Here is a 26,509-nt window from a genome sequence, read left to right as displayed (position 1 = left end):
AAATAAAAATAAATCTTTAAAAATAGATTTCATTTATGTATCCAAGAACTGGGGTATAGGCCAGGTGTGTGGGGGCAGGGGCGAGGCGATTCACCAGAGAGAGTGGGGAGCAGAACAGGCAGATGGACTGAAATACACTGTTGAGGGGATAGCAGGTGAGACAGGAGAGGTCTGCTATGCATTGTGGGTCAGCTCCCTGGCTTGGGATCGAACTTGTGCTGCAGTGGCTGCTGATAGCGTCATTGTGCTGAGACTTAACTCCTTGTGCCACCAGGGAGGCTCGGAAGGATTTATTTTTAATTGGCAAAAAAATATTATAAATTTGCTAATTAGTGGAACTATGAATTTGCAATTTTCAAGTATTGGCTGTCTCAAAACTTAAAAATCACTTAAGCAACCAACTTAGCATATTGAAAATATTATAGATATCATGAATATTATGAATGCAGGCCACTTTAAAAGCTATTTGCTATTCAGGAAATAGTCCAGCAATTTTCCAGTAAAAATCACATGCAAAATCCAAGATGGCTATATTTTAAGCAACCACAATGGATAAGAAAATGACACTCATTAGAAAACTGGCATTCTAGACATATAGTAATATGATAAATATCATGAATGAATATTTTGAAATTTCACTTATATTAATAAAAGTAGACACACAGAAGTTCAAAAACTAAAAATTTCTCACTGGGACTGAAGATGCGTAATATGCAAGAATATCCTACATTTGGACATAGAAAATATTTTAAGGTAATTTATTTGTAAATGTTAAAGGAAAAGCTAAGTACTTTCTAAGAATTTTCAATAACTCAATCAAAGCATATCATATCTGGGAGGAGACTCAGAGTTTACTGAAGAGTCCATCTAACTTATTTTACAGATAAAGGAACTGACTCAGAGGAAAGGAACTTGCCAACTGACATTAATGGCAATGATGGAATTCTAGGTCTTCTCTAATTCCAAGCCTACCTAGTACTGCCTAGGACTTCACGTATGCCTTATGAATTATAGGATAATAATTATGCTTGAAGTCTTTTTATGAAGATATAAAAGAAATGTTAAATCACTAGCAGTCTGTATGACATTTAAAATCTGTATTTGGGCCTCCCCGGTGGCGCAGCGGTTGAGTGCTGGGTTGCGAAGCTGCCCGCAGCCTCTGCGGCACCGGTTCGATCCCCAGCTGCTCCCCGGCCACCGGAGGAGGGTCCCACATGGCGTGCAGACCTCTCCTGCCACCCGCTGCTCCCCTCAGCAGTGTACTTCGGTCCTTCTGCCTGCTCTGCTCCCCGCTCTGGCTCTGGTGACTTCTCTCACCCTCCCGCGCTTCTGACTGTACCCAGTGCTTGTATAAACAAATAAATAAATAAATAAAACATGCCTCTATTAAAAAAATAAATAAAATTAAAAATAAAATCTGTATTTGATTCCAGTAGCTCTAGCAAGTTCATTAGTGTTTCCCAGAGTAATTTAAGGAGCATTTACATTAGATTCACTTGGAATGTTCCTTAAAACTGAAAATTCCTTGGTTCAATTTCACACCCATTTTCACTCTCCAAAGTTGAAGCACAGAAATCTTCATTTTTCTTAAAACAAAGTATCCTGGTGACTCTTAGGCATATTAAAATTTGAAAACTACCAAACTGTGGTCTTTAGAACCTTAGCACTTAGCTTTCTAGTTGTAACTGAAATCTGCAGCAGGTCATAAAGAATAGTTTCTTTCTTCAGAGCACATAATAAAAACTGTCAATGGTAAATAAGGTTCATGTAGCCTTTATGTCTCTTTAGTATTATGTACTAACAGATCCATTTTTTTTTTGTTTTAACAAAGATGAGCCATACAATTCTTCATGTTACTGAGAGTAACATGCAGCACTAGAGTGAGGCCCCAAGATAGTAAAAAGATCTAAGTAAATAAGCACCAAACAAGTAATTCATTATCTAGCCTTTCCCATCATGGGAACATTACTCACACTTCAAAATGAATGCATAAGGAAAAATGACTCTAAGTGTCATGAGTCCTAATGACAAGTATTCCTTCATGAACCTCCCACAGAGCTCTTCATGAGTCAAGATATGAATATCCTTCCTGTACCTTTAAGAGACAGATTTTTCACTACAGATTATGTTTCATTTATGTAGTACCTTTCTGTTAAAGTGCTAAAAGTACTTTACAAGCCTTTAGGCCAGGCGTCTGTTTTACCTTACAATAGAGAATTATTTCTCTACAGCAAATTCACTATCTAAATATAACGTGTTCCAGAATTGATAATTTTTTCACTATATCTCAAAACACTATTGTGATATCAGTAGTCTTTAAGAAGTTAATAGTCACTTAGACTATATACAATTTTTGTAAAATGGAAAAAAAAAGCTTAAAATTTATATTCCAAAGTTCCCAATAGTACTTCTTTATATATCCCTAAAACAGTCATACAAGGTATATAGGTCAGTAGATGGCTAAGAACACATAATAAAAAAGAAAAAGAAAAACACAAAGCAATTTAAACAGCCCCTGAAATTTGATACAGGTCACCCATTTAAGTTTCAATGCAAATTCTATAAATAGATATTTTAATGCCATTAAGATATATCTTGATAACTAAATAATAAATCCTAGAAAAATATAATAATGCACAGATAAATACATGGTGATCAGCTTTTAGTAAAAACATGTACATTCTTATTTCAATCCTAAACTGGCCTTCAGGCCATATATGCAGCTCTAAACTAATTTATCCTCAGATAACAGAGCAGCATAGTTTATGACAACAATCTACCTAAAATCTCATTAAAGTCTTTTCTCATCGAGTGACATGCATTATCAGCAGAGATTAATCTGATGAGTCTTTAGGTGAGCTCCATTTTTAAAAATGCAATAACAGAGGGCTTTGTTGTCATCTGATGAAAATCAATTAGAGGATGGTAAGGCCACAAGGAAAACTAACATCACTCATCACATACCCCTGGCAAGTGAAATGATTTGTCTTCCAAGGTTGGATGATCAGGAACTATAGTCATATTGCAGGGAAATTAATTCAGTTTCTATATTCTGAACTCACTTTCCTTATTCTGGAGGATCTAAACATAAATTACTTTTAATCAAGGTTGATATGTTATTAATACCAAAGAGGTTTTTTGAAGAAACATTCTTTTAAAATCAACTTTAGCATTTTTCACCTGTGCTTGCGGAAATAAATATAGGAATGTTACTTATATCATCCTTACTTTCCAGATTCTTTATCCACAACAAGGCACTGTATTGAATGGCGAAGACAATAGATTCCACCAAACACAGCACACATCCTGGGAAGAGAACAGGAAAATGAGAATTAGGAATTTTTTTTCTAATATCCAAAAGGGGCAGGCTTATTTTATTTTTTTTAAGACTTATTTATTTATTTATACAAGCACTGGGTACAGTCAGAAGTGTGGGAGGGTGAGAGGATTCACCAGAGCCAGAGCGGGGAACAGAACAGACAGATTGATGAAACACACTGCTGAGGGGAGCGGCGGGCGTGACATGAGAGATCTGTTGCTCCATGTGGGACCCTCGCCGGTGGCCAGGCATTGAACCAGTGCTGCAGAGACTGCGGGGAGCTTTGCAGCCCAGTGCTCAACCGCTGCGCCACCAGGAGAGGCCTGGCAGGCTTATTTTAAAAAGGGGAAGAAAGACTCTACACAGACACAAGTGGGCACAAGAGTTACTGTCATGGCTGCTGCTACTTTTGAAAGGAAAAAGTTTAGTAAAAGAGACACTCACAGAGACATAAATACACAGTCTTGAGACAAGAACTGTCGAGAATTAGGATTCTTGTGTGGTAAATTAAGGCAACATTTTAATTTCTTACATTTAATAATTGGTTTTACAGAAAAATAATTTTGATAATTTGTTATTTTCTTTACCATGATATTAAAAGTCACTCAGAGGTAAGATTATTAATATTTGGATACCGCAAAGATATCACTGCTGATAATACAGTGTAGAAGTATAAATTGTAACCAAGCCAAAAGTTTCCCTAAGCAAAGCCCAGTTCTCTTTCTCAAACCAGCTATTGGCTATATAAAGTAAACAGGCTACTAAATAGCTCCAAGAGATGATGGTGAAAACCCCAACAGAAGTGATTACTTCTGTTGTGTTAAAGTAGACACAAACAGGGAAGATTTCTGGGAGACCCCTGAAGATTTTGCTTATTATAAAAGTAAGCAAAAAGTAATCTGGGAACTGAAAACTGAGTTAGGAAGCACCTGAGTTAATGCTGCAGAACACAATGTTTGGCTCTTCATTGAAAGGGTAATGTAGAGTTAAAAACCCACTTAATAATGAGGGATAAAACAAAAGAAATGATTCATCTAAAGACTTGCCTGTGTATAAGAAGATTATAACACTATTTACAATAAACTGTCTGGCATCATAAGTTGGGGTTTAAAATTATACAACTACATGATACAAGAAATCCTTAACTAATATCATAAAAGTGGCTCTGGAAGTACCCCTGGACACTTGGTGAAAGCAATTGCTAAAACTTTATATAGGGATATGACCTCAACTCAGGCCAAATGAGATTATATCAGACTGTTTAGCTACATTTTCCTCCTGCTGAGTTGATAGGGGAATAACTGATACAGTGATGTTAATGTAGTCAAATAATCAGCCCAACTTTCTCCATCAATTTCCTGTTGCTACTGAGTTCCTATACAAATAAAATATTACTGTCCCACTAAACCTAAATAGGCTGAATTAGGCCTTAAGGGACAAACAAGTTAAGTGTGTACCCTGCAATCAGCATACTCACCTGCCTAGGAATATCTTCTGTCATTTTGCAGTAATGGGACATACATTTTGCATTTGGGAAGCACCAGTGTTTCCCAATTTCTTGTAAACAACTATGGACGAACTGTTATCAATTGGCCTATAGAGTTATTTATTTCAGGCACACTGGCCCAGACACACAATCAGTTCCCCCATTAGGAAAAACAATTTTTAATCTTCTTGGAGTCCAAAAAGAGAAAAGAAATCAATTTCAGGATCAGAAGTTGTATAAGGTTAAAAAATTCTAAGATATTATGTTATAAACTATTATGATAGCATCAAGCATGATAAATCCACTTAACAAATTAAATATAATTTTCTATAAAGACTCACTTTAGTATATAATATTATCAAGCATCCTTTTCTTTGAATTTCTTTATTAAATATGGAGGGTAAATGGGATCTTTGAAAAATATATTTAAAATAAAATGCAACAGAGGCATCTATATTTATTTTAGTAAGCCATCCAAAAATTTGTCTGGAAAAAAATTACATGTTTTTCAACAACACAATTTATTAACAGAGGCAATATACTATATAGAAGAAACACAAAAATGTGTGGAATGTTAATAACAGGTTTGGGTGGATGATGGGGAGTATTTATGGAGGAAGGAGTGCAGTAATGAAACACTGTCAAAATCATCCAACAAATTCCCTCTTAATTTTAAACAAGAACATAAGAAGTTATTTTGGATTCTTGGAAAGAATGACTTGATATCACTGTAAATTTATATAATGGCCAAATTGTACATTTGCATGGGCACAATTTTCATACAGTCTTTCCTGTTAGGGAAGATATGTGTTGATCACAACAGTGGCATTTCTTCTTCACCTCTGTGTTTCCCTTCCTTAACCTCAAATGACAAAAAACAGTGGTTTGTAAAAGTGCTAGGCAAAATGAGGGGACTGATGAATTTTTATCAGGTATTTTCATACATGATCTATAAAAAAAAATTTTCTGGGGGCCTCCCCTGGTGGCACAGCAGTTGAGCGCTGGGCTGCGAAGCTGCCCGCAGCCTCTTTTGCAGCGCAGGTTTAATCCCCGGGCCGCCGGGGAGGGTCCCACATGGTGCAACAGACCTCTCCTGCCTCGCCCGCTGCTCCCCTCAGCAGTGTATTTCATCAGTTCTCCTGTTCTGTTCCCTGCTCTGGCTCTGGTGAATTCTCTCACCCTCCCGCGCTTCTGACTGTATCCAGTGCTTGTATAAATAAATAAATAAATATTAAAAAAAAAAAAAATTCTGGTTAGGGGAGGATAATAGGTTATTGAAGAAACCTTTTATAATGGGTAAGAAGAACATTAGTGGCAGTTCTTGAGAACCTCATTCAAAACACAAATCACAGTTATTTATAAGAGAAATTACCTGAAAAGTAAGGAAATGGCTTTGGCGACACACTGATCTTTGAAGCACCCAGTCAATAATATCAATAGTCAATAAGAAAACAAATAATAATCATGGGTAGCATTGAGTGCTTACTACATGCCAGTTTTTTAATTTCCAGTGAGTTTTTTAATTTCCAGTGTAGGTTTTTTTTTTATTATGGTAACAATGGTTTATAACACTGTACGTAATTCTGAGTTATAGGTTCACACCTCTTCAGATGTATGTTAAAACACACACACACACACAACAGTAAGTTAAAAAAAGTAAACTCAAATGAATATAATATTGCATTGTTATCTATCAGATTTTGCCTGAAATTTTAGAGTACATATTCTCATTTCTTTCTCTTTATATCTATGTACTCAGTAAACTGTAAAGTACCCTATAAATATAATCTATAATTACCTTAAATGACATCCAAATTTAACAATTACCAGTCAACCAAGTAATAACAAGCATTTACTGAATACTCTCAAAGTATAAAATATATTATTAGGTACTTGAGGGTACTGAGTAACCGTAATTAACACAAGACCTCAAAGAGCCTTTGGAATTGAGGAATTAAAACACCCTTATAATACAAAATTAAAACATAAAAAGTAAAAAACATAAAAAGTAAAAAAGGCAAGTACATTGACTTTTTTGGAGTTAGTTAAGACTCTAAAAGACATGTATTTTCTTCTAGTGCATTAAATGGCAGCCTAGCAACCCAAGAGTTAACACACGTTAACTACCAAAATTAAGCTACCGAAGATGTTAAACACCAATGAGATGGCAATCAGATCTCAGCTTTGATGCAGTTCATAGCAGCCATCCCAGGATCAACAGAATGCCTGGCAAGGCAGTTGGGTACACCTACCTTCTGCATAGTAGTATGGGGCCCAGATGCAAGCAAGGGTAAGTTTTATGTGACCTAAAAAAATCTACGAATTAACTAAATACAGTAGGCATTATTACCAAAAAAAAAAAGTTACTAGAAATATACACTTGAAATACTTTATCAATGCCATTAAAAACAAACCAAACCAAAAAAAAAAAAATCTGTTGTAAGAGAATTCTGATGATCACTTAGCATCACCAGTGCGTTGTTTTGGCACCCCAGCTTAAAAGGTAAACTGATAAAGCAGAAGTTCCATTCAACAATAATTAGGTACATCTAAGTTTTGTGAGATAATAAAGCTTGCAGTGATGCATCTATCTATACAAAGTTCAACCATGTTACTTATTTTTAACTATATTCATAATCAGAGCACTGTATTTAACAGGACACTGAGTTTTCTATCATGTTTACACAGACCTGCTAATCTGAAATATGTTTGTGGGGAGACCCATATATATAAGTGTATGTGTTTATTTTTATATACTTTAATAAACACACACAGGGGGTCCCAAAAGTGTTAGTGTTGTTACACATACACAGGCTTGAGCACACACACATACACAATGCAGTTTTAATATTTATTACATAGCATGTAGCAGGTTTATGGGTTACAAACATTTATTACACATTCCTGTTACTATATCATATTTACTGTCACATATTTTTATTGCTTAACATATTGTTTACTTATGCTACCATTCCTTTTTTTTCTCTTTCTTTCTTTTTTTTTTAATTAATTTATTTATTTATACAAGCACTGGGTACAGTCAGAAGCGCAGGAAGGTGAGAGAATTCACCAGAGCCAGAGCAAAGAGCATAACAGGCAGAAGGACTAAAGTACACTGCTGAGGGGAGCAGCAGGTGCAGCTGGAGAGGTCTGCCATGCCATGTAGGAACCTCGCCTGGTGGCCGTGGATCGAACCGACGCTGCAGAGGCCACAGGCAGCTTCGCAGCCCAGCACTCAACCGCTGCGCCACCAGGGGAGGCCCTCTCTTTCTTTCTTAGTAACTGGTACCTCTAGCAGGAATTGGAATGAAGGGAAGTAATTTTGTGAGTGCCAAAAATGACTGAGGTATTTTAGTGTAGTTGGTCTGTCTGAGGATGCAAAATTGGGTTAGTCAGAGCATCATCTCCACCTACCACAAGATCCTCTCTCTGTTTCAAGTTATTGTATGTAATACAACTCAGCTTAGACTTCTTATTGGCCCAGAACTAAATGCTATCTTAACAGCAAGAGTTAAGGGCCTCCCCTGGTGGCACAGGTGGTTGAGTGCCACACTGTGAAGTTGTCCAAAGCCTCTGTAGTGTTGGTTTGATCCCGGCCGGCAGGCAAGAATCCCACATGGCGCGCAGACCTCTCCTGTTTCACCTGCTGCTCCCCTCAGCAGTGTATTTCGTCAGTCTGCCTGTTCCGTTCCCTGCTCTGTCTCTGGTGAATCCTTTCACCCTCCCACACATCTGGCCTATACCCTGGTTCTTGTATAAATAAATAAATCTTTTTAAAAAAAGACTTAAAAAAAAAAGAGCAAGAGTTAAAGAACAGGTAATGACCCCTATAGTGTCAGCAACAGTTAGGTTCATAACAATCCTAACCAAGGCCACATCCCTTGCTATAAGTTCTTAGGATTCATTATCTTTGAAATATTAGCAAGAACATCAAAACCAAAACAAGATAAAAACCCTCAAGTAAGTATACCATTACAAAATTGTCTTATGACAGTTGATTCAGTATGGCCAAAAAGGCAAGTCCTACCTTATACTGGTCATGATGATGGAACACAAGGGAATTTATTTGGTAAGCAGTAATCACCAAAACTAAAGGTCAACAGAATCTTGTACATCAGTGATGATGTACAAATTACACAAAGATAAGCTCTTGGAGGTGTTTGTGAAATCAATGTGGACATCTGTCTTTGGACTCAGGCTTTCTAGGTACCTATCCTGATTCTCCTTGTTCAATTCTCAAAGACTATAAAATGGGGATAATAATACCTACCACATAGGCTTGTTGCATGGAGTAAATGACTTAATGCACATGAAGTACTTATTCCATGTCTGGTATACTGTAAATGTTCAATAAAGTATACCTTTTGTTAGCTATCATCTTCTATAGCAAAAGGGACACATGATTACAGATTGTCCCACCTAGTGGGGTTTGTAGGTTACTTTACTGTAAATGACCACAGAAAACAGAAACAATATGTCATCGCTTTTCCGACAACCCAATATTTCTGAAATTAGGCCTACTACGTACCAGATGTAGCTCTGGGCACTATGGATAAAAAAGTAAGAAAGATAAATGTTGTCCTTGGTGACATACATACTATAAACAGATAAGATGTGAAACAGAAGAATATTCATTAATAGGGTAGATATCATGCTCCCTACCCCCATTTACACTGACCCACCTTGGACTTACTATTGTGAAGTAGGAGCTGAGGGGCCAGGCAAAGCTATGTTAACACAGAAGGCAGGTGGGCTCTAGAGAAATACATGGAGAAAAGGACACACTTCTTGGCTTTGGACTTGCACCAGGAGGAACTTGGGGAACTTGAAGGAGACACTTGAAAGAGGCAGTGACTGAGAGAAATGGGGGAGGCTGACAATGGCTGCCTTTATCTTGATTTGTACTTTGATTTTACTCCTTTCTTCCCAGACTTGCCTTGTCTTTTTTGCTGCTTTCCTGTTGTTCCCTGCCAGAAATACCTTAAGCTTCCACTGTTCTTGGTGACATCCTATAAATGATATATTCTTTTTTTTCTTTTTTTAGAAGCAATTTATTTATTTATTTATTTATTTATCTATCTATCTATCTATCTATCTATCTATCTATCTATCTATCTATCTATCTATCTATCTAAAGATTTATTTTTTTATTTATACAATAGCTGGGGTACAGGCCAGAAGCGTGGGAGGGTGAGAGGATTCACCAGAGACAGAGTGGGTAGCAGAACAGGCAGACAGACTGAAAGCACTGCTGAGTGGAGCAGTGGGCACAACAGGAGAGGTCTGCTGTGCCATGTGGGAATCTCCCGGGCTGGCCGGGAATCAACCTGCACTGCAGAGGCTGCAGACAGCTTCAGAGCGCTGTGCTTAACCCACTGCACCACGGGGGAGGCCCAATATATTCTTTTTTTTTTGTTCCAGCTTTTCTAGCAATCCTTAAATTTAACCATCTGGGCCTCCCCAGTGGTGCAGCAGTTGAGCGCTGGGCTAAGAACCTGCCCACAGCCTTTGCAGTGCCGGTTCGATCCTCGGCCGGCCAGCACGGTTCCCACATGGCGCACAGACCTCTCCTGCCACGCCTGCTGCTCCCCTCGGCAGTGTATTTCGTCAGTCTGCCTGATCTGCTCCCTGCTCTGGCTCTGGTAAATTCTCTCACCCTCCGGCACTTCTTACTGTACCCAGTGCTTGTATAAATAAATAAATAAACCTTTAAAAAAAATTTAACCATCTATGAGAAAGTCACAATAAAATTATATATTGGATGACGAAAACAAATCTGTATTAATAACTGCACCAGGAGCCCAGAATAAATTAGCATAAATTATAGAATATAAGACATCATTATATCTTAAAAAAATAAAGCCTTCAAAAATATTGGGGGTCAATTGATATGCTTGGGTTGCAACCTAGGCTCCACAACCACAGTTCATGTATATAATGACTAGAATGACCTTTGTATAAGAGCTAGAATCACCATGCCAACTCAATGATTCTACAAAGTAGTCTATCACAATGACATCAATGGCATTTTTGTAAGGAAAGCTCTGGTGTTTCCTGATACAATATAAACATAATTTAAACTAAAATCTTAGTAAAACTGAATTCAGTCAGAACACTTAGTCTAACAGTCCTGAGTTTCTTATCTGCACATATCTACTTATGCAAATTAATTTTAAAATACAACTTTCAAATTCAAAAGGAAGTTGTTGGTTTAAACTTTTGGGATGTAGCAAACAGGCCTATTCTAAAAATACTGAGACTCTCCATGAGATTACTTTTGATTAATCTCCTTTCTTACCCTTCACATTTTATACATGATTCATATATTTCTGATTTAAATTAATCCTTAATTCAGGGACACATTTTGCTGCCTAAAAACTCAAATTGGACAAATAATACAAGAACAGGCATTATTTTTGAATCAGGAAAATAATATACTTTTATTTTTAATGTCCTTCATTGACTATGTTCAGTGTTATGTAATTTTTTAGAATACAGACACAAAATTACCCAAAGTTAATGTCTTCAGAGTTCCCTAAATTACAACTCCTATATCTCTTTCAAAGGTTGAATAATATGTAAAAAGCATTCTTCTTATAGACACAGTCACTTGTGCCATTTTCCTGCCTTTTCATATGGATCTGTGAAACACTCCATCTAATACTTTTTAGCTTAGTATATTACAATCTACAAATTTTCAGTCTCAACTATATTTGGAGAAGCAGATGGTGTATCAGTAAATGAGGAGGAGCAGGAGAAGAATCACTATGCTGATGCTGTAATCATTTATAAAAATATTGAAGACAAAAAACCAACAAAAGTTTGGTTTGTAGGAAGTTTGATTGTAGGAAGAATCACACCATACATACAGTTCTTTACATACAGGTAAGAGTTCATTCATATCACAGGACAAATAGCTAGCCAGGAACCACAGAGCAATAAGGCTAGCTATTTGTCCCATCAATTTTATAATACATAGCTAAAGGGTGAAATTATTGAACATATAACCCATAGGAAGAAGAAACATGGTTTTTGTGAGGTAATTATATTGAAGCCATCTAACAGGTTATTTAAGAGGGTAAATAAGGTATGAACAAAAGACAATCAGTGAACAATTTGATTTTCAAAAAAACCTTTGATATGATTTTATACCAAAGACTACTTTAAAATACTGTGCTCTTACTTGTGGTTCAAGATATATGTTTGATTGTGCATAGAGATCTATTTTAAAGACAGAAAGGAATTAATGAGTGATATTAATGAACTCTTACCTGTATGTAAAGAACTGTATGTATGGGGAGATTCTTCCCACATCTTTTCGAACCACCTTTGAATCCCTGGTATGAATCCCAGTTGGTCATGGTGTATGATCCTTTTAATGTACTGTTGAATTTGGTTTGCTAGGATTTTATTAAAAATTTTTGCATCTGTGTTCATTAGGAATATTGGCCTGTAGTTTCATTTGGTTTTAGTATTAAAAATAATGTTGACATCATAAAATATATTTGGAAGTATCCCTTCTTTTTCAGTTCTTTGGAGGAGTTAGAGCAAGATAGGCATTAGCTCATTTTTGAAGGTTTGGTAGAACTCACTTGGGAAGTCATCTGGTTCTGACTTTTTGTTTTTTGGGAGAGTTTGGATTACTCTTACAATTTACTTGCTTGTGATTGGTTTGTTCTGTTTTTGATCCTATTCATTTGAGATCTCTCCCTAATTTCCTTGGTGACCATTAGTAGAGGTTTATTTTTTTTTAAAGAACCAGCTTTTGGTTTTATTTTTCTACTGTACTATCTTTTTAAATTTCTATTTCTTTTACTTCTGTTTTGATTTTTATTATTTCTGTTCTAGTAGCTTTTGGATTTGTTTGTTGTTCTTTCTCTAATTGCTTGAGTTGAGTGAGAAGTTCATTTATTTGAACTCTTGTTTATTGATGTGGGTCTGTATTGTCATATATTTCCCTCAATTCCACTTCCACTGCATCCCATATGTTTTGGATAGTTGTGGGCTCATTGTCATTTGTCTCAAGATATTTTTTGATTATTTCTTTGATTTATTAACATAGTCCCATCAGTAGTGTGTAAGGTCTCCATGTATTAAGGGATTTGCCTGATTTCTTTAGAAAACTGATTTCTATATATCACACAACTGTTGTCATCTCTGAAAACAGACATCAGAGAAAACACATACGTAGTGGGAGACTTCAACACACCACTATCAACAACGGATAGATCAACAAGACAAAAAATAAGCAAAGAAACTAAAGCTCTAAATAAGGACCTAGAGCATTTGGGCTTAACAGACATCTATAGAACACTAAACCCCAAAAAAACGGAGTACACATTTTTCTCAAGCGCACACGGATCATTCTCCAGGATCGATCACATACTGGGGCACAAGACAAACATCAACAGATACAACAAGATTGAAATCATACCAACCATCTTTTCTGACCATGAAGGCATCAAACTAGAAATAAACCATAAAAAGACACATAATAGTAAAGCTCCCAAGAATCCAGGACAAGGAAAAAATAATGAAGCTGACAAGAGGGAAGAAACAGATAACATTCGAAGGAAAACCAATCAGGCTGACATCAGACTTCTCTGAAGAAACACTACGGGCAAGGAGAGAGTGGAGGGACATAGTCAACAGACTCCAAGAAAACAGATGCCAACCAAGAATACTCTATCCCGCAAAGCTCTCCTTCCTCTAAGAAGAAAGAATAAGGACCTTCCCAGACAAACAGAAACTCCGCAATTTCATTACGACTAAACCCCCAATTCAAAAAATACTACAAGGAGTCCTAAAGCCAGAACCTCAGAGGGACGAATAACAACGAAAGAAGGCCAAAAAAAAAAAAAAGTTATTAAAAGAATAAAAAATAAAATCAAAGGAAAGACAAACACAATGGCAAATACAGATACTAACATATCAATATTAACTCTAAATGTAAATGGACTAAACTCTTCAATAAAAAGACACAGAGTCGCAGCCTGGATTCAGAAACAAAACCCAACCTTTTGCTGTCTCCAGGAAACACATTTAGCTACAAAAGATAAAAATAGGCTCAAAGTTAAAGGATGGAAAACAATCCTACAAGCAAATGGACCAAAAAAGAAAGCAGGGACAGCTATACTTATATCAGATAAAACAGGCTTCAAACACAAAAAAATAAAAAGAGACCCCAACGGTCACTACATTATGATCAAGGGGACAATACTTCAAGAAGAAATAACACTCATTAACATATACTTACCAAACAAAGGAGCACCGAAATATATCAGACAACTGTTGTCCTCTCTGAAAACAGACATCAGAGAAAACACATACGTAGTGGGAGACTTCAACACACCACTATCAACAATGGATAGATCAACAAGACAAAAAATAAGTAAAGAAACTAAAGCTCTAAATAAGGACCTAGTGCACTTGGGCTTAACAGACATCTATAGAGCACTAAACCCCCAAAAAAACAGAGTACACATTTTTCTCAATCGCACACGGATCATTCTCCAGGATCGATCACATACTGGGGCACAAGACAAATATCAACAGATACACCAAGATTGAAATCATACCAACCATCTTTTCTGACCATGAAGGCATCAAACTAGAAATAAACCATAAAAAGAAGGCAAGGAACTTTCCTACCTCATGGAGATTAAAAACCACGCTACTGGAAGACCACTGGACTAATGAGGAGATCAAAGAAGAAATTAAAAAATTCTTTGAATTGAACGACAAGGAGGACACCAATATCCTAAATGTATGGGATGCAGCAAAAGCAGTAATAAGAGGAAAATATATAGCAATAGAAGCTCACATCAAGAAACAAGAAAGAACTCAAAGAAACAACCTAATCTCGAAGCTCAAAGATCTAGAAAAAGAACAACAAAAAACCCCCAAAACCAGTAGAAGAAAAGAAATAATAAAAATCAAAGCAGAAATAAATGAAATTGAAACTAAAAAAACAATCCAAAACATCAATGAAACCAAGAGCTGGTTCTTTGAAAAAAATCAATAAAATAGACAAACCCCTAGCCAGGCTCACAAAGGAAAAAAGGGAGAAAGCACAAATAAACAGGATCATAAATGAAAGAGGAAAAATCACAACGGACACAGCAGAAATCAAAAGAATAATCAGTAACTACTATGAACAGTTATATGGAAACAAGTTCAACAATCTAGAGGAGATGGACAAATTCCTAACACTCTACGATCACTCAAAGCTAGATAAAGAAGAAATAGAACACCTAAACAGACCAATTACAAGGAGCGAAATTGAAATGGTAATCAAAAACCTCACCAAAAAACAAAAGCCCAAGACCTGATGGATTTACAAATGAATTCTACCAAACATTCAGAGACGAATTAGTGCCTGTCCTTCACAAACTCTTCCAAAAAATTGAGAAGGAAGGGAAAATACCAAACACATTCTATGAAGCCAACATTACACTAATACCAAAACCTAACAAGGACAACACAAAAAAGGAAAACTACAGGCCAATCTCCCTAATGAACACTGATGCAAAAATCCTCAATAAAATTTTAGCTATCAGAATTCAACAATGTATCCATAAGATAATTCACCACGACCAAGTAGGATTCATTCCAGGGACACAAGGATGGTTTAACATCTAAAAATCAATCAACGTTATCCAACACATCAACAAAAAGAAATATAAAAACCATATGATAATATCAATAGATGCTGAGAAAGCTTTCGACAAAATACAACACCCATTTATGATAAAGGCCCTTGAAATTCTTGGGATACAAGGAACATACCTAAACATCATAAAAGCCATATATGACAAGCCCATAGCCAATATCATTCTCAATTGGTGAATTAAAACCATTTCTATTAAGATCTGGAACAAGACAAGGATGTCCACTCTCACCATTTTCTTTTCAATATAATACTAGAAGTCCTAGTCAGAGCAATAAGACAAGAGAAAGACATACAAGGAAATTGATGAAATTCATATGGAGCCACGAAAAACCCCGAATAGCCAAAGCTCTCCTGAAAAAAAAAAAAAAAAGAAGGGAATGGAGTTATTACACTCCCAGACTTCAAACTATACTATAAAGCCATAATAATCAAAATTGCAAGTATTGGAACAAAAACAGACACACGGACCAATGGAACCAAATAGAAAACCCAGAAATAAACCAATAGATTTGCGGTCAGCTACTCTTTGACAAAGGAACAAAGAATATGCAATGGAGCAAAGAAAGTTTGTTCAATAAATGGTACTGGGAAAACTGGGTCGCTACATGCAAAAGAATGAAGCTTGACTACTACCTCACACCATACACAAAAAACAACTCAAAACGGATTAAAGAACTACACGTAAGACCTCAAACCATAAAATATATAGAAGGAAATGTAGGCGAAACACTACATGACATACACCTCAAAAACATCTTTAAAGATATATCACAAAAAGCAGTGATAGTGAAGGCAAAGATAAACAGCTGGGGCTACATCAAATTAAAGAGCTTCTGTACAGGAAAAGAGTCAGTAACCAAAACAAAGAGACACCCCACCGACTGGGAGAAAATTTTTGCACACAACACTAATGATAAAGGACTGATCACAAAAATCTACAAAGAGCTGAAGAGTCTAAATAAAACAAAGTAAATGATCCAGTCAAAAAATGGGCAGAAGAGCTAAAAATAAACTTCTCCAAAGAGGAAATGCAAATGGCCAACAGGCATATGAAAAAACGTTCAACATCACTTGTAATCAGGGAAATGCAAATCAAAACTACAATGAGATACCACCTTACACCAGTGAGAATGGCACATATTAAAAAAACTAGCAACAGGGCCTCCCTGGTGGCACACAGGGTTAAGTACCGCATATGAAGCAATAAGCGCAGCCTCTGCAGCACAAGTTCCATCCCCGACCGGCCTGGGAGCAACCCACATGGTGCAGCATACCTCTCCTGACACTTGCTGCTCCCCTCAGCAATGTACTTTGGTCAATCTGCCTGTTGTGTTCCCCACTCTGTCTCTGGTGAATCCTCTCAACCCCCACATCTCTGGCCTGTACCCCAGCTCTTGTATGTATAAAAAAATAAATCTAAGAAAAAAAAAAAAAACTAGCAACAACAAATGTTTGTGAGGGTGTGGAAAAAAAGGAACTCTCCTGCACTCCTGGTGGGAGTGCAAACTGGTCCAACTACTATGGAAAGCTGTGTGGAGATTTCTCAACCTGCTAAAGATGGAGCTGCCATATGATCCAGCAATTCCACTCCTGGGTATTTACACAAAGGACACAGAAACATAAATTCAAAAGGGCACCTGTACCCCTATATTTATAGCAGCACTATTTACAATAGGTAAGCATGGAAACAACCCAAATGCCCAAAAATAGATGACTGGATCAAGAAGATGTGGTACATATACACAATGGAATATTACTCACCAATCAAAAAAGATAAACTCGTGCAATTTGCAGTAACATGGACGGAACTGGAAGGGATTATGCTCAGTGAAATAAGCCAGAAAGAAAAAGAAAAATACCTGATGGTCTCACTCACAGCAGGAATTTAGAAAACCTAAATAAGGGACCAGGAAAGACATTATAATAAAGGAAAAATCAAAATCACCAAGCAACTATAAACCAGAGACACACTACAGGCAGGGGAGGGGAGAGAAGGAGTAGGATTAAAACAAGAGGAGTAGGAATTGCATGGGAACTATAAGCAAGATGAAAATGCATAAATTGTGCAAAAATATATAAAATAAAAATAAATATATCAATTTAAAACCAAAAAAAAAAGAAAGAAAGAAATGGTAGAACTCTGAGTGTGCCCAATTGTTAGCCATAAGAAATATGGAAAAAGGGAAGGAAAGGTATTTGATGCTCTGAGGTTGCCAGTTTTTCCTAAAATGAATAGGGTGTTTCCATTTCATATCACCTAAACAAAGTAATAGAGGTATATTGGAGAAGTGTGAATTTAGATTTATCTCAGTTTCATTCTTTAGGTTTTTAAAAAATTATACCTATTTGAGCCAGTGATTAATCAAATTTAAACCTTTTTTAAAATCCTCACTTAAAATGCTAACATTTTATATTTCAGTTACTTTCCACTTAATAGATATTTCACATACCTTTCAGACATTTGAGTGTTAAGAAATTGACACAGAGGAAATTCAAATTTGAAAATAAGCATTTGTCATTTATGTGAAAATGATATCGGCATTTTACTGATAACAAAAAAATTTTCCTCACTTCTGAATGCACATGTATTGCCAAAATTAAAGGTTAAAACTATAAAATTTCACTTCAAAGATACAAAATAATTATACCGCACTTAATTAAAAATGACACCTTGTTTTCTACCTTCACAAAGTCTTGAATTTTTCTCACAAATTCACTTTAATAGGCTCTGGCAGAGTGTAATGCTTGATTGCCACAAGCTATGACTAGAGATTGTTTTAAAGTATCATCAATGATAGGACAAAAGTAGCAGAGATCTACTAGTCCCATATATCCAACTGTAAGAAATACAGCACTGAGCAGCAAAAACTTTCCCATTTGTCCCATTGTACTTAAAGTTAGAAAGAACATGGGAATCATGTGAATAATTCTCAGGCAAAATGTAGTACTGAGTCTAATGTGATATATTTTTCCTATAAATATCAAATGTTAAACTGCCACTTCAATTAGTTGTTTATAACATTTAAGTAAAATTCACAAAAGCAGCATAATATCCATTCAATATAATATTCACATAATTGTTTGTATCTGGAAAATAATAACCCAACTCTCTGATGCCATTAACCCCAAAGAAGACACACTTAAATCCACAGAACTCTAATTGAGTACTGCTTCCAAGAATGAGTCATATTTTATTGAAAGAGAGCCTACCACACCATTGTACTCAATTTCAACTTTGCCCTGGTGACATCAAAATGCATTACAGATAGATTAAGAGTTGTGAATATTTTGGCTGGTAGCCTCTACCCTACATAGCCTTTAAAAAGGCAATTTCAGAGACTATTGAGATAGGAATCAGTAGTTATAATTTTTTAATCCACTACAAAACAATAGGACCTATTTAACAGTTGAACTTCTGGCAGCATTATTTATGAGTTTGTATATAATTTGATGATTCTATTAATTCTGATTACTGCTTTAGCTAATAAAGGTCATTTCCAAAATAAATCTTCATTACATTGCACAGAAAGTAAATGTAATCAACAAAAATCTATGAACCAGAGACCCTTTTGGGGGGGTGGGTGGAGGGAGGAGAGGGATTGGGGTCAAAATGGGGGGGTTGAAATTGTATGGGGAATATAAAAATAAAATTTATTATAAAAAAAGTAAATGTATCCAACTATTTATTTTCTTTAATTAAAAACTAATATAACATGAAAGTTGACTTCAGGGTTACCACATCTATTGCTACAAGAGAAATATACTATGTGGATACAATAGTCCTAAGAAAAATCCAACAATACGGAAAAAGAATCTCTTCATGTAATTTCTTTAATCTCAAAATGGAAAAAAGCTATTCTTACATATTGATTTATACTAATATTGAAATTATAAGAATTACAGATAAACTAAAACTGAAAATATAAAGAACCTTTGAAAATATCCAAATCAATATCCAAATCCATAAATGTAAAATGCAAGATAATATTTTCACTTATAAAATTATGTATGTTCAAAATACAGATGTGAAAAATAAACAGTAGTATGTCCCGTAATCAGACTTTATTCCAGAGGTAGCAAGAGACCTCTTAAGATTAATAGTGGGCAGAAATCCCCCAGAGTTTTGAAGGGAGACCAAAGGGAAAATGGCAAGGACTCACATTAACATATTATTCACATTTAATCTATTTTTTACACACAGAACATTCTGTGTACTGGATCTAATGGTTGATTTTATTATTATTTTAAACTTCCCTACACCTTCAGCTGAGGTCTTATGTTCAAAGCTGATGAATCACACAACTATATTAAGACTGGTATTTCTACATCATGCATCTGACAAGGGACTAATTTCTAAGATCTAAAAAGAACTCACACAACTCAACAACAATAAAAAATAATCCTATAATAAACTGGGCAGAAGAGCTAAATAGAAGCTAACATTAAAATGAAAAGATACACTCCCAAATGAGAGAAAATATTTCCACATCATACATCTGACAAGGGACTAATATCCAAGACATACAAAGAATTCATTTAACAAGAAAATGACACAATCAAAAAATCGACAGAAAGGACACTTCTCCAAAGAAGAAACATATTAACAAATAGCCACATTAAAAAAAATGTTCATCATCATTTATTATCAGGCAATGCAAATCAAAACCACAATCATATCAATACCACTTCATACCCATGAGAATGCCCATATCAAGAAGACAGAAGCAAGTAGAGCAAGTATTGCCAAGGGTATGGAGAAAAAGGAACCCTTGTACACTGTTGGTGAGAATGTAGCTTGGTCTAGTCCCTATGGAAAATAGTATGGAGGTTTCTCAAAAGATTGAAAATGGATCTTCCATATGACTTAGCAATTCCACTACTAAGTATCTACCTGAAAAATACAAAAACACTAAATTGAAAGGAAATATGCACTCCGATGTTCAATGCAGCGCTATTTACTATAGCCAAACTATGGAGACAATCCAAGTGTCAAGAAACAGATGAGTGGATCAGGAAGGTATGGTATATATATAAACAATGGAATACTACTTAGTTATAAAAAATGAAATCAATGCATGCAACTTCTAAGTTAATAGAACTCTACACTGGTGTTGGATGATTTTCAGTGTACTTCGCCTGACACCATCACATTTGAGTCTCACATTAGCCCAGGGAAGAGGCAGGACTAGATTTAATTACCATTCCCATAATATAGGTAAGACAATTGAGGCTCTGAGAATTTAAATGATATGTTGAAGTTCATATAAATAACAGGACAGACTTAAAATCAGAACTCAATTCTGAGACTGATACTTTTCTAACATATGGAAAAACTTGTAACTTTCATGAAAAACAAGTAAGTTTACATAAAAAGACTCAGTTTTAGAGCAGTCCCTACCAAAATAAAAGGTAAATTGAATTAGAACTGGAAATGAAAAACATTACAATTTCATAAAATTACATAATGGATCAATCTGGAACAAAAGCAAACTTACAAAAGATAATAGTAGAGAATACATGGAAGCCCAGATATTTTAACATAGCTTAACATATACCAGAAATTACTCTGGCTGCCTTTGGCATTTTGCTTTGTTTTTAAAATTTGCTTGAAAATAAACACACTTTGCTTGTAATACACACATTTATATTACACTTGGTTCCAAAGAGATGTATGAAGAATTGTTTTGAATGACCCTTAAAAAGTTCGTCTATGCCATGATATTGTCACCTTTCAATTTAACCAAACTGAAATTTCAGCTCTCAACATCAGACTTCATTCAAATATTACTGGACTTAATTCAAAGATCACTGTTGCCCTACTGAATATGAGTTATTAGAATATGATTTATTTTACAATCTGCTATATTACACATATGTAACCTGGGGAAGGGGGAAGAATGAGTGAGTTAGTTTCTATAACTATTTATGAGGATAATCTTGTATTTGAATTAGTTACAAATAAAGGGAGCTATTTACAAAAAAAAAATCTCAAATGGTATAATTTGTGCAGCCAATATAATTCTAATATATTTATGAGAGTCATCATAAATGTTCATTACACGACTCTCCTGCACTGTTGGTGGGAGTGAAAACTGGTCCAACCACCATGGAGAGCTGTGTGGAGATTTCTTGACCTACTAAACATAGAGCTTCCATATGATCCAGCAATTCCACTGCTAGGTATTTACCCAAAGGACACAGAAACAGTAATTCCAAAGGGCACCTGCACGCCTATGTTTATAGCAGCACTATTTACAATAGCTAAGCTTTGGAAACAACCCAAATGCCCAAAAATAGATGACTGGATCAAGAAGATGTGGTACACATACACCATGGAATATTACTCAGCATTCAAAAAAGATAAACACATGCAATTTGCAGCAACATGGCTGGAGCTGGAAGGGATCATGCTCAGCGAAATAAGCCAGAAAGAAAAAGAAAAATACTGGATGGTCTCACTCCACTCATAGCAGGAATCTAGAAAAATAAGGGACCAGGAAAAAGAATAACGTAAGAAAGAAAATATCAAAATCAACAAACAACTATGAACCAGAGACACTCTATGGGGGCAGGGGGCAGGGAAAGGAGGGCTTAGGGTCAAAATAAGGGGGTTGTAATTGTAAGGGGAATATAAAAAATAGAATTTAAATGATAAAAAATTAAAAAAATAAATGCTCCATACACTCAACTATACTGTAAGTTTTAACAAGAGGTTATTTCCAAATTAAAAGCCTTTTCCTATCAAAACTTGAGGAATAATGCAGGCATGGACATAAAAGCATTCCATTGTTTTATTAACAATAATGCTCACTGATCTGTGAATAACCTGGGGAGAGGGGAAATGAAGATAATTGAGTTACTTTACCAATCCATCCATCTATCACCAGAGAACAGTTTTCAAAATGATGGATTACCTCACCACCCTGCTGCTTATCCCATGGAACACTCTTTCTCAAGGGAAAAACAAACAAATGCTCATACAAACATAATCATGCTTACCCTCTATATGTATCATCTCTATGTCAATATCAACTATTAACTAATGGAAAAATTGTCTTTAATATCACATATAAAAGATTCAGAAAATGAGGTATATTGCTGTGCTTATTCACCCTCCAAGATTATACAGTTTATAAAATATCTATTCAAACAGCAGTCCTCAAACTTTTGGGAGCCAAGTGCTTGGTTAATCTATTCCACACTATTCTTTTAATTTAATAAGGATAGTTCCCAGTTGAGATAGTATATCTCAGTGGTTCCTAACCTTTTGAAGATTTGATATACTCCTTTGAGACACTGATAGAAACTATGACCCATTCCTTACAAAAATATAGCTATAAATGTTACACAAAGAAATTGACATGCAATTTCAGGGTATTTATCCCCAAATTCCTGATAACTAAATGATTAATTCCAGACATTGGATGCCAGATTAAGGATTCCAGGATTTGAAGAACTTTTTTTACTATACTCAGTCTTTTACTCCTATCTACTTTAAGCTGAGATTTGTACATTTAAGATGACAGCTGTAAGCTTGCTTGTTAAAAATGAAAATGGCCAAATAAAATTGTAATTTTTTTAAAAATGTGTAGATTATAAAAATTACAGGAAGCATACCAAAATGCTTAGTGTGGTTATTTATCAGTGTTAATGGTAACAGTTAATAGGATTTAATAATTATAATAATAATAACGATGATGTATCTGCTCCTGGTTTATAAAATTTCTGCGTATAAAATTATACTTTGGGGCCTCCTGGTAGTGCAGTGGGTTGAACATAGCACTGTAAAGCTGTCCACAGCCTCTGCAGCACGGGTTCGATTCCCAGCCAGCCAGGTAGATTCCCACATGGCGTGGCAGACCTCTCCTGTTGTGCCCGCTGCTCCCCTCAGCAGTGTATTTTGGTTGTCTGCCTGCTCTGCTCCCCACTCTGTCTCAGGTGAATCCTCTCACCCTCCCGTGCCTCTGGCCTGTACCTCAGCTCTTGTATAAACATAAATAAATCTTCAAAACAAAAACAAATCAAAAAAGGAATTATACATTGTATATTATAAAGACATAATTTTAATTTTAGCATGATGACACCAATAGAAAAACGATGAAAGAAATTGTTATAACTCCATCTATATACCAGGGAAATTTTCAGTCATTCAAATGTTTTTCAAGAATGAACAAATAGATACATTTATATATAGATAGATAGATATCTGTATCCATATGAAAAAGATGGGAAGCAACTAATTTAACAATGGTTAGCTCTATGGGTGGAATTTGAGGGTGGGGAATAGGGCCTGTTATTTCTTTTAAAAAGTAAGTGTGAAAAAAAAAACTGCTAACATGTCATTCAAGCTTTTTTGTAAAGATTAATTTTTATTTATGTATGCATACAATAACTGGGGTATAGGCCAGAGGTGCAGGGGGTGAAAGGATTCACCGAGTGGGAGCAAAACAAGCAGATCTATTGTAATACGCTGCTGAGGAGAGCAGTGGGTGAGACAGGAGAGGTCTGCTGTGCTCTGTGGGTTAGCTCCCTGGCGAGGGATCAAATTTATGCTGCAGTGGTTGGTGACAGCTTAATAGCTTTGTAGCACTGAGACTTTAACCCCTGTACCACCAGGGAGGCCTCCAAGAATTTGTTTTTTAATTTGTTTTAATTTAGCATTTCCTATATGTTGTGCACTTTGCTAAATAACCTGCATGAATTATTCCACTGATTCAAATTACAATTATTTTAGCAGTTTGTTCCTTAAAGAAATTTTACATTGGGTCTCCCTGGTGGTGCAGAGGTTGAGCACTGGGCTGCAAAGCTGCCCCGCAGCCTCTGCAGCACCAGTTCGATCCCCAGCCACTGGGCATGGGTCCCACATGGAGCACAGACCTGTCCTGCCGCCTGCTGCTCCCCTCAGCAGTGTACTTCATCAGTCTGCCTGCTCTGCTCCCCGCTCTGGCTCTGGTGAATTCTCTCACCCTCCCGTGCTTCTGACTGTACCCAGTGCTTATATAAATAAATAAATAAATTTAAAAAAAAAGAAAAAGAAATTTTACATAGCTCCAGATTAAACAGCCAAATATTGAGTAAAAGGATTATAAGAAAGGACTGCAAGAAGATTTTGTTCTCTCCATCTTAAAATATTTAACTAGGGTAAGCTACAATTCAATATATACTGAGTTGAACTAAGTCAGTATTTTTCAAACAGAGACTGTTTTGTTTATAGGAGACATTTGGCAAAATCTAGGAACATTTTTGTCAGTTGCAAATGGGTGGGTGAAGGTAGTGGTATCAAATGGGCAGAGGCCAGGAATGCTGCAAAACATACTATACTGCACAGGACAGTCCTTTCCCTAACACAACAAAGAAATATCCTACCAAAAATGTCACCAGTGTAGACACCAATAAGCTGTCATAAAACAAGAGCCCCTAGAACAATTACGTATCTCACATAAATGGACCATGTTCAATGATAGGTAAGGTCAGGCCACTGAAGGTTTTGGCTGAAAGGGGAGCCCAATCTTCCTGTCTATGTCACATTCCTTTAAATGTATATACACTACACTCAGGAGTAGCAAGCAGGTAGAGAATAGATGCTTTAAAAAATAGCTGCTGAATTAAGTGGGAAGAAATGAAAATAAATTGTCACTTTAAAAAATCATCTTCTTTTTAATTAGAATTGGGCCCAGAGATCAATTACCTGAATGTTTCCTCTTCTGCAATATTCCCCAGATAACCAGTGTCAGTAACATCTGAGAATTTGTTAGAAATGCCAATTTGTACACACCACAAGACCTACAAGTCAGAAACTCTGGGCCATAGAGCCTAGTAATCTGCTTGTTAAGTTCTGACAGGGATGAAAACTTGAGTAACACTACTCTGTGACTTATTTAACATACATTTTTGCGGCAATGCAGAAATACCTACTACTTATTCATGTATCCATCAAATACTTAGTAAATGACTAATAGATACTAGGCATTGCACTGAGGCAATCCTGTATAATTTTCTAATATCAGTATTAAAAATACTATATTATTGTAGACAAAACACCATTAACTGATTAAACAGGGTTAGAAAACCTGTTACCTAGTTTTGTAAATGAAGTGTTTTGGAACACAGCCAGTCATCTAATTTTATAAATAAAGTGTTTTGGAACATAGCCATATCATCATTTTACATGTTATCTATGACTCCAAATAGTTTTGACAGCATTCACATGGTTAGCAAAGACTAAACTTTTTTATTTTATTTTATATATTTTTATATCATTTTTCATTTTTGCACAATGTATGCATTTTCATCTTGGTTATAGTTCCCCATACAATCCCCACCCCTCTATTTTGACCGTAATCCCCCTACTCCCCACCCTCACCCCTCCCCCGCCCCCTGTAGTGTGTCTCTGGTTTATAGTTGCTTGTTGATTTTGATTTTGATTTTTACTTTATTATAATTAGTCTTTTTCCTGGTCCCTTATTTAAGTTTTCTAGATTCCTGCTATGAGTGAGACCATCCGGTATTTTTCTTTTTCTTTTTGGCTTATTTCGCCGAGCATGATCCCTTCCAGCTCCATCCATGTTGCTGTAAATTGCATGTGTTTTATCTTTTTTGAATGCTGAGTAATATTCCATCCATGTGTATATGTACCACATCTTCTTGATCCAGTCATCTATTTTCGGGCATTTGGGGTTATTTCCATAGCTTAGCTATTGTAAATAGTGCTGCTATAAACAATACAGAATAAGTTTGTTTATTCCTTAGAACACTAAATCTGCTTCATACTTGTACTTTTAACATTCTGTAACAATAGCAGCAATACTTATAATAGTATAGTTATAGGAGCAAACAAACTAATGACAGCTAACACATAATAATAAAGCAGGTACTATTTAAAATATATTCTAGATATTAATCCATTTTTAACATTTCAAAACCTATGAAGCAGATGCTATTATCATCTCCATGAAAAATGAAGAAACTGGAGCACAAAGAAGCTAAGAACTTGCCCAAGGATACATAGCTAGTAAATGGCAGAATCAGGATT

The 26,509-nt window shown here is 35.8% G+C and overlaps 1 protein-coding gene across 1 annotated transcript in view; it reads right to left on the bottom strand.

Annotated features, from left to right (window-relative positions):
- CHM (CHM Rab escort protein) overlaps positions 1-26,509 on the bottom strand; it is a 162,225-nt gene that overhangs the window by 58,799 nt on the left and 76,917 nt on the right. The window contains exon 5 of the mRNA XM_037511626.2: positions 3,229-3,306. Coding sequence (XP_037367523.1) covers positions 3,229-3,306 — 78 coding nt within the window. The remainder of the gene's footprint in view (positions 1-3,228; positions 3,307-26,509) is intronic.

This window comes from Talpa occidentalis, unplaced genomic scaffold, assembly GCF_014898055.3.
Source record: "Talpa occidentalis isolate TD23 unplaced genomic scaffold, MPIMG_talOcc4v2.1 talOcc4.15, whole genome shotgun sequence".
Lineage (NCBI taxonomy): Eukaryota > Metazoa > Chordata > Mammalia > Eulipotyphla > Talpidae > Talpa > Talpa occidentalis.
Note: the sequence above shows the minus strand (reverse complement) of the source record. Positions and strands in the feature narration are given on the sequence as shown.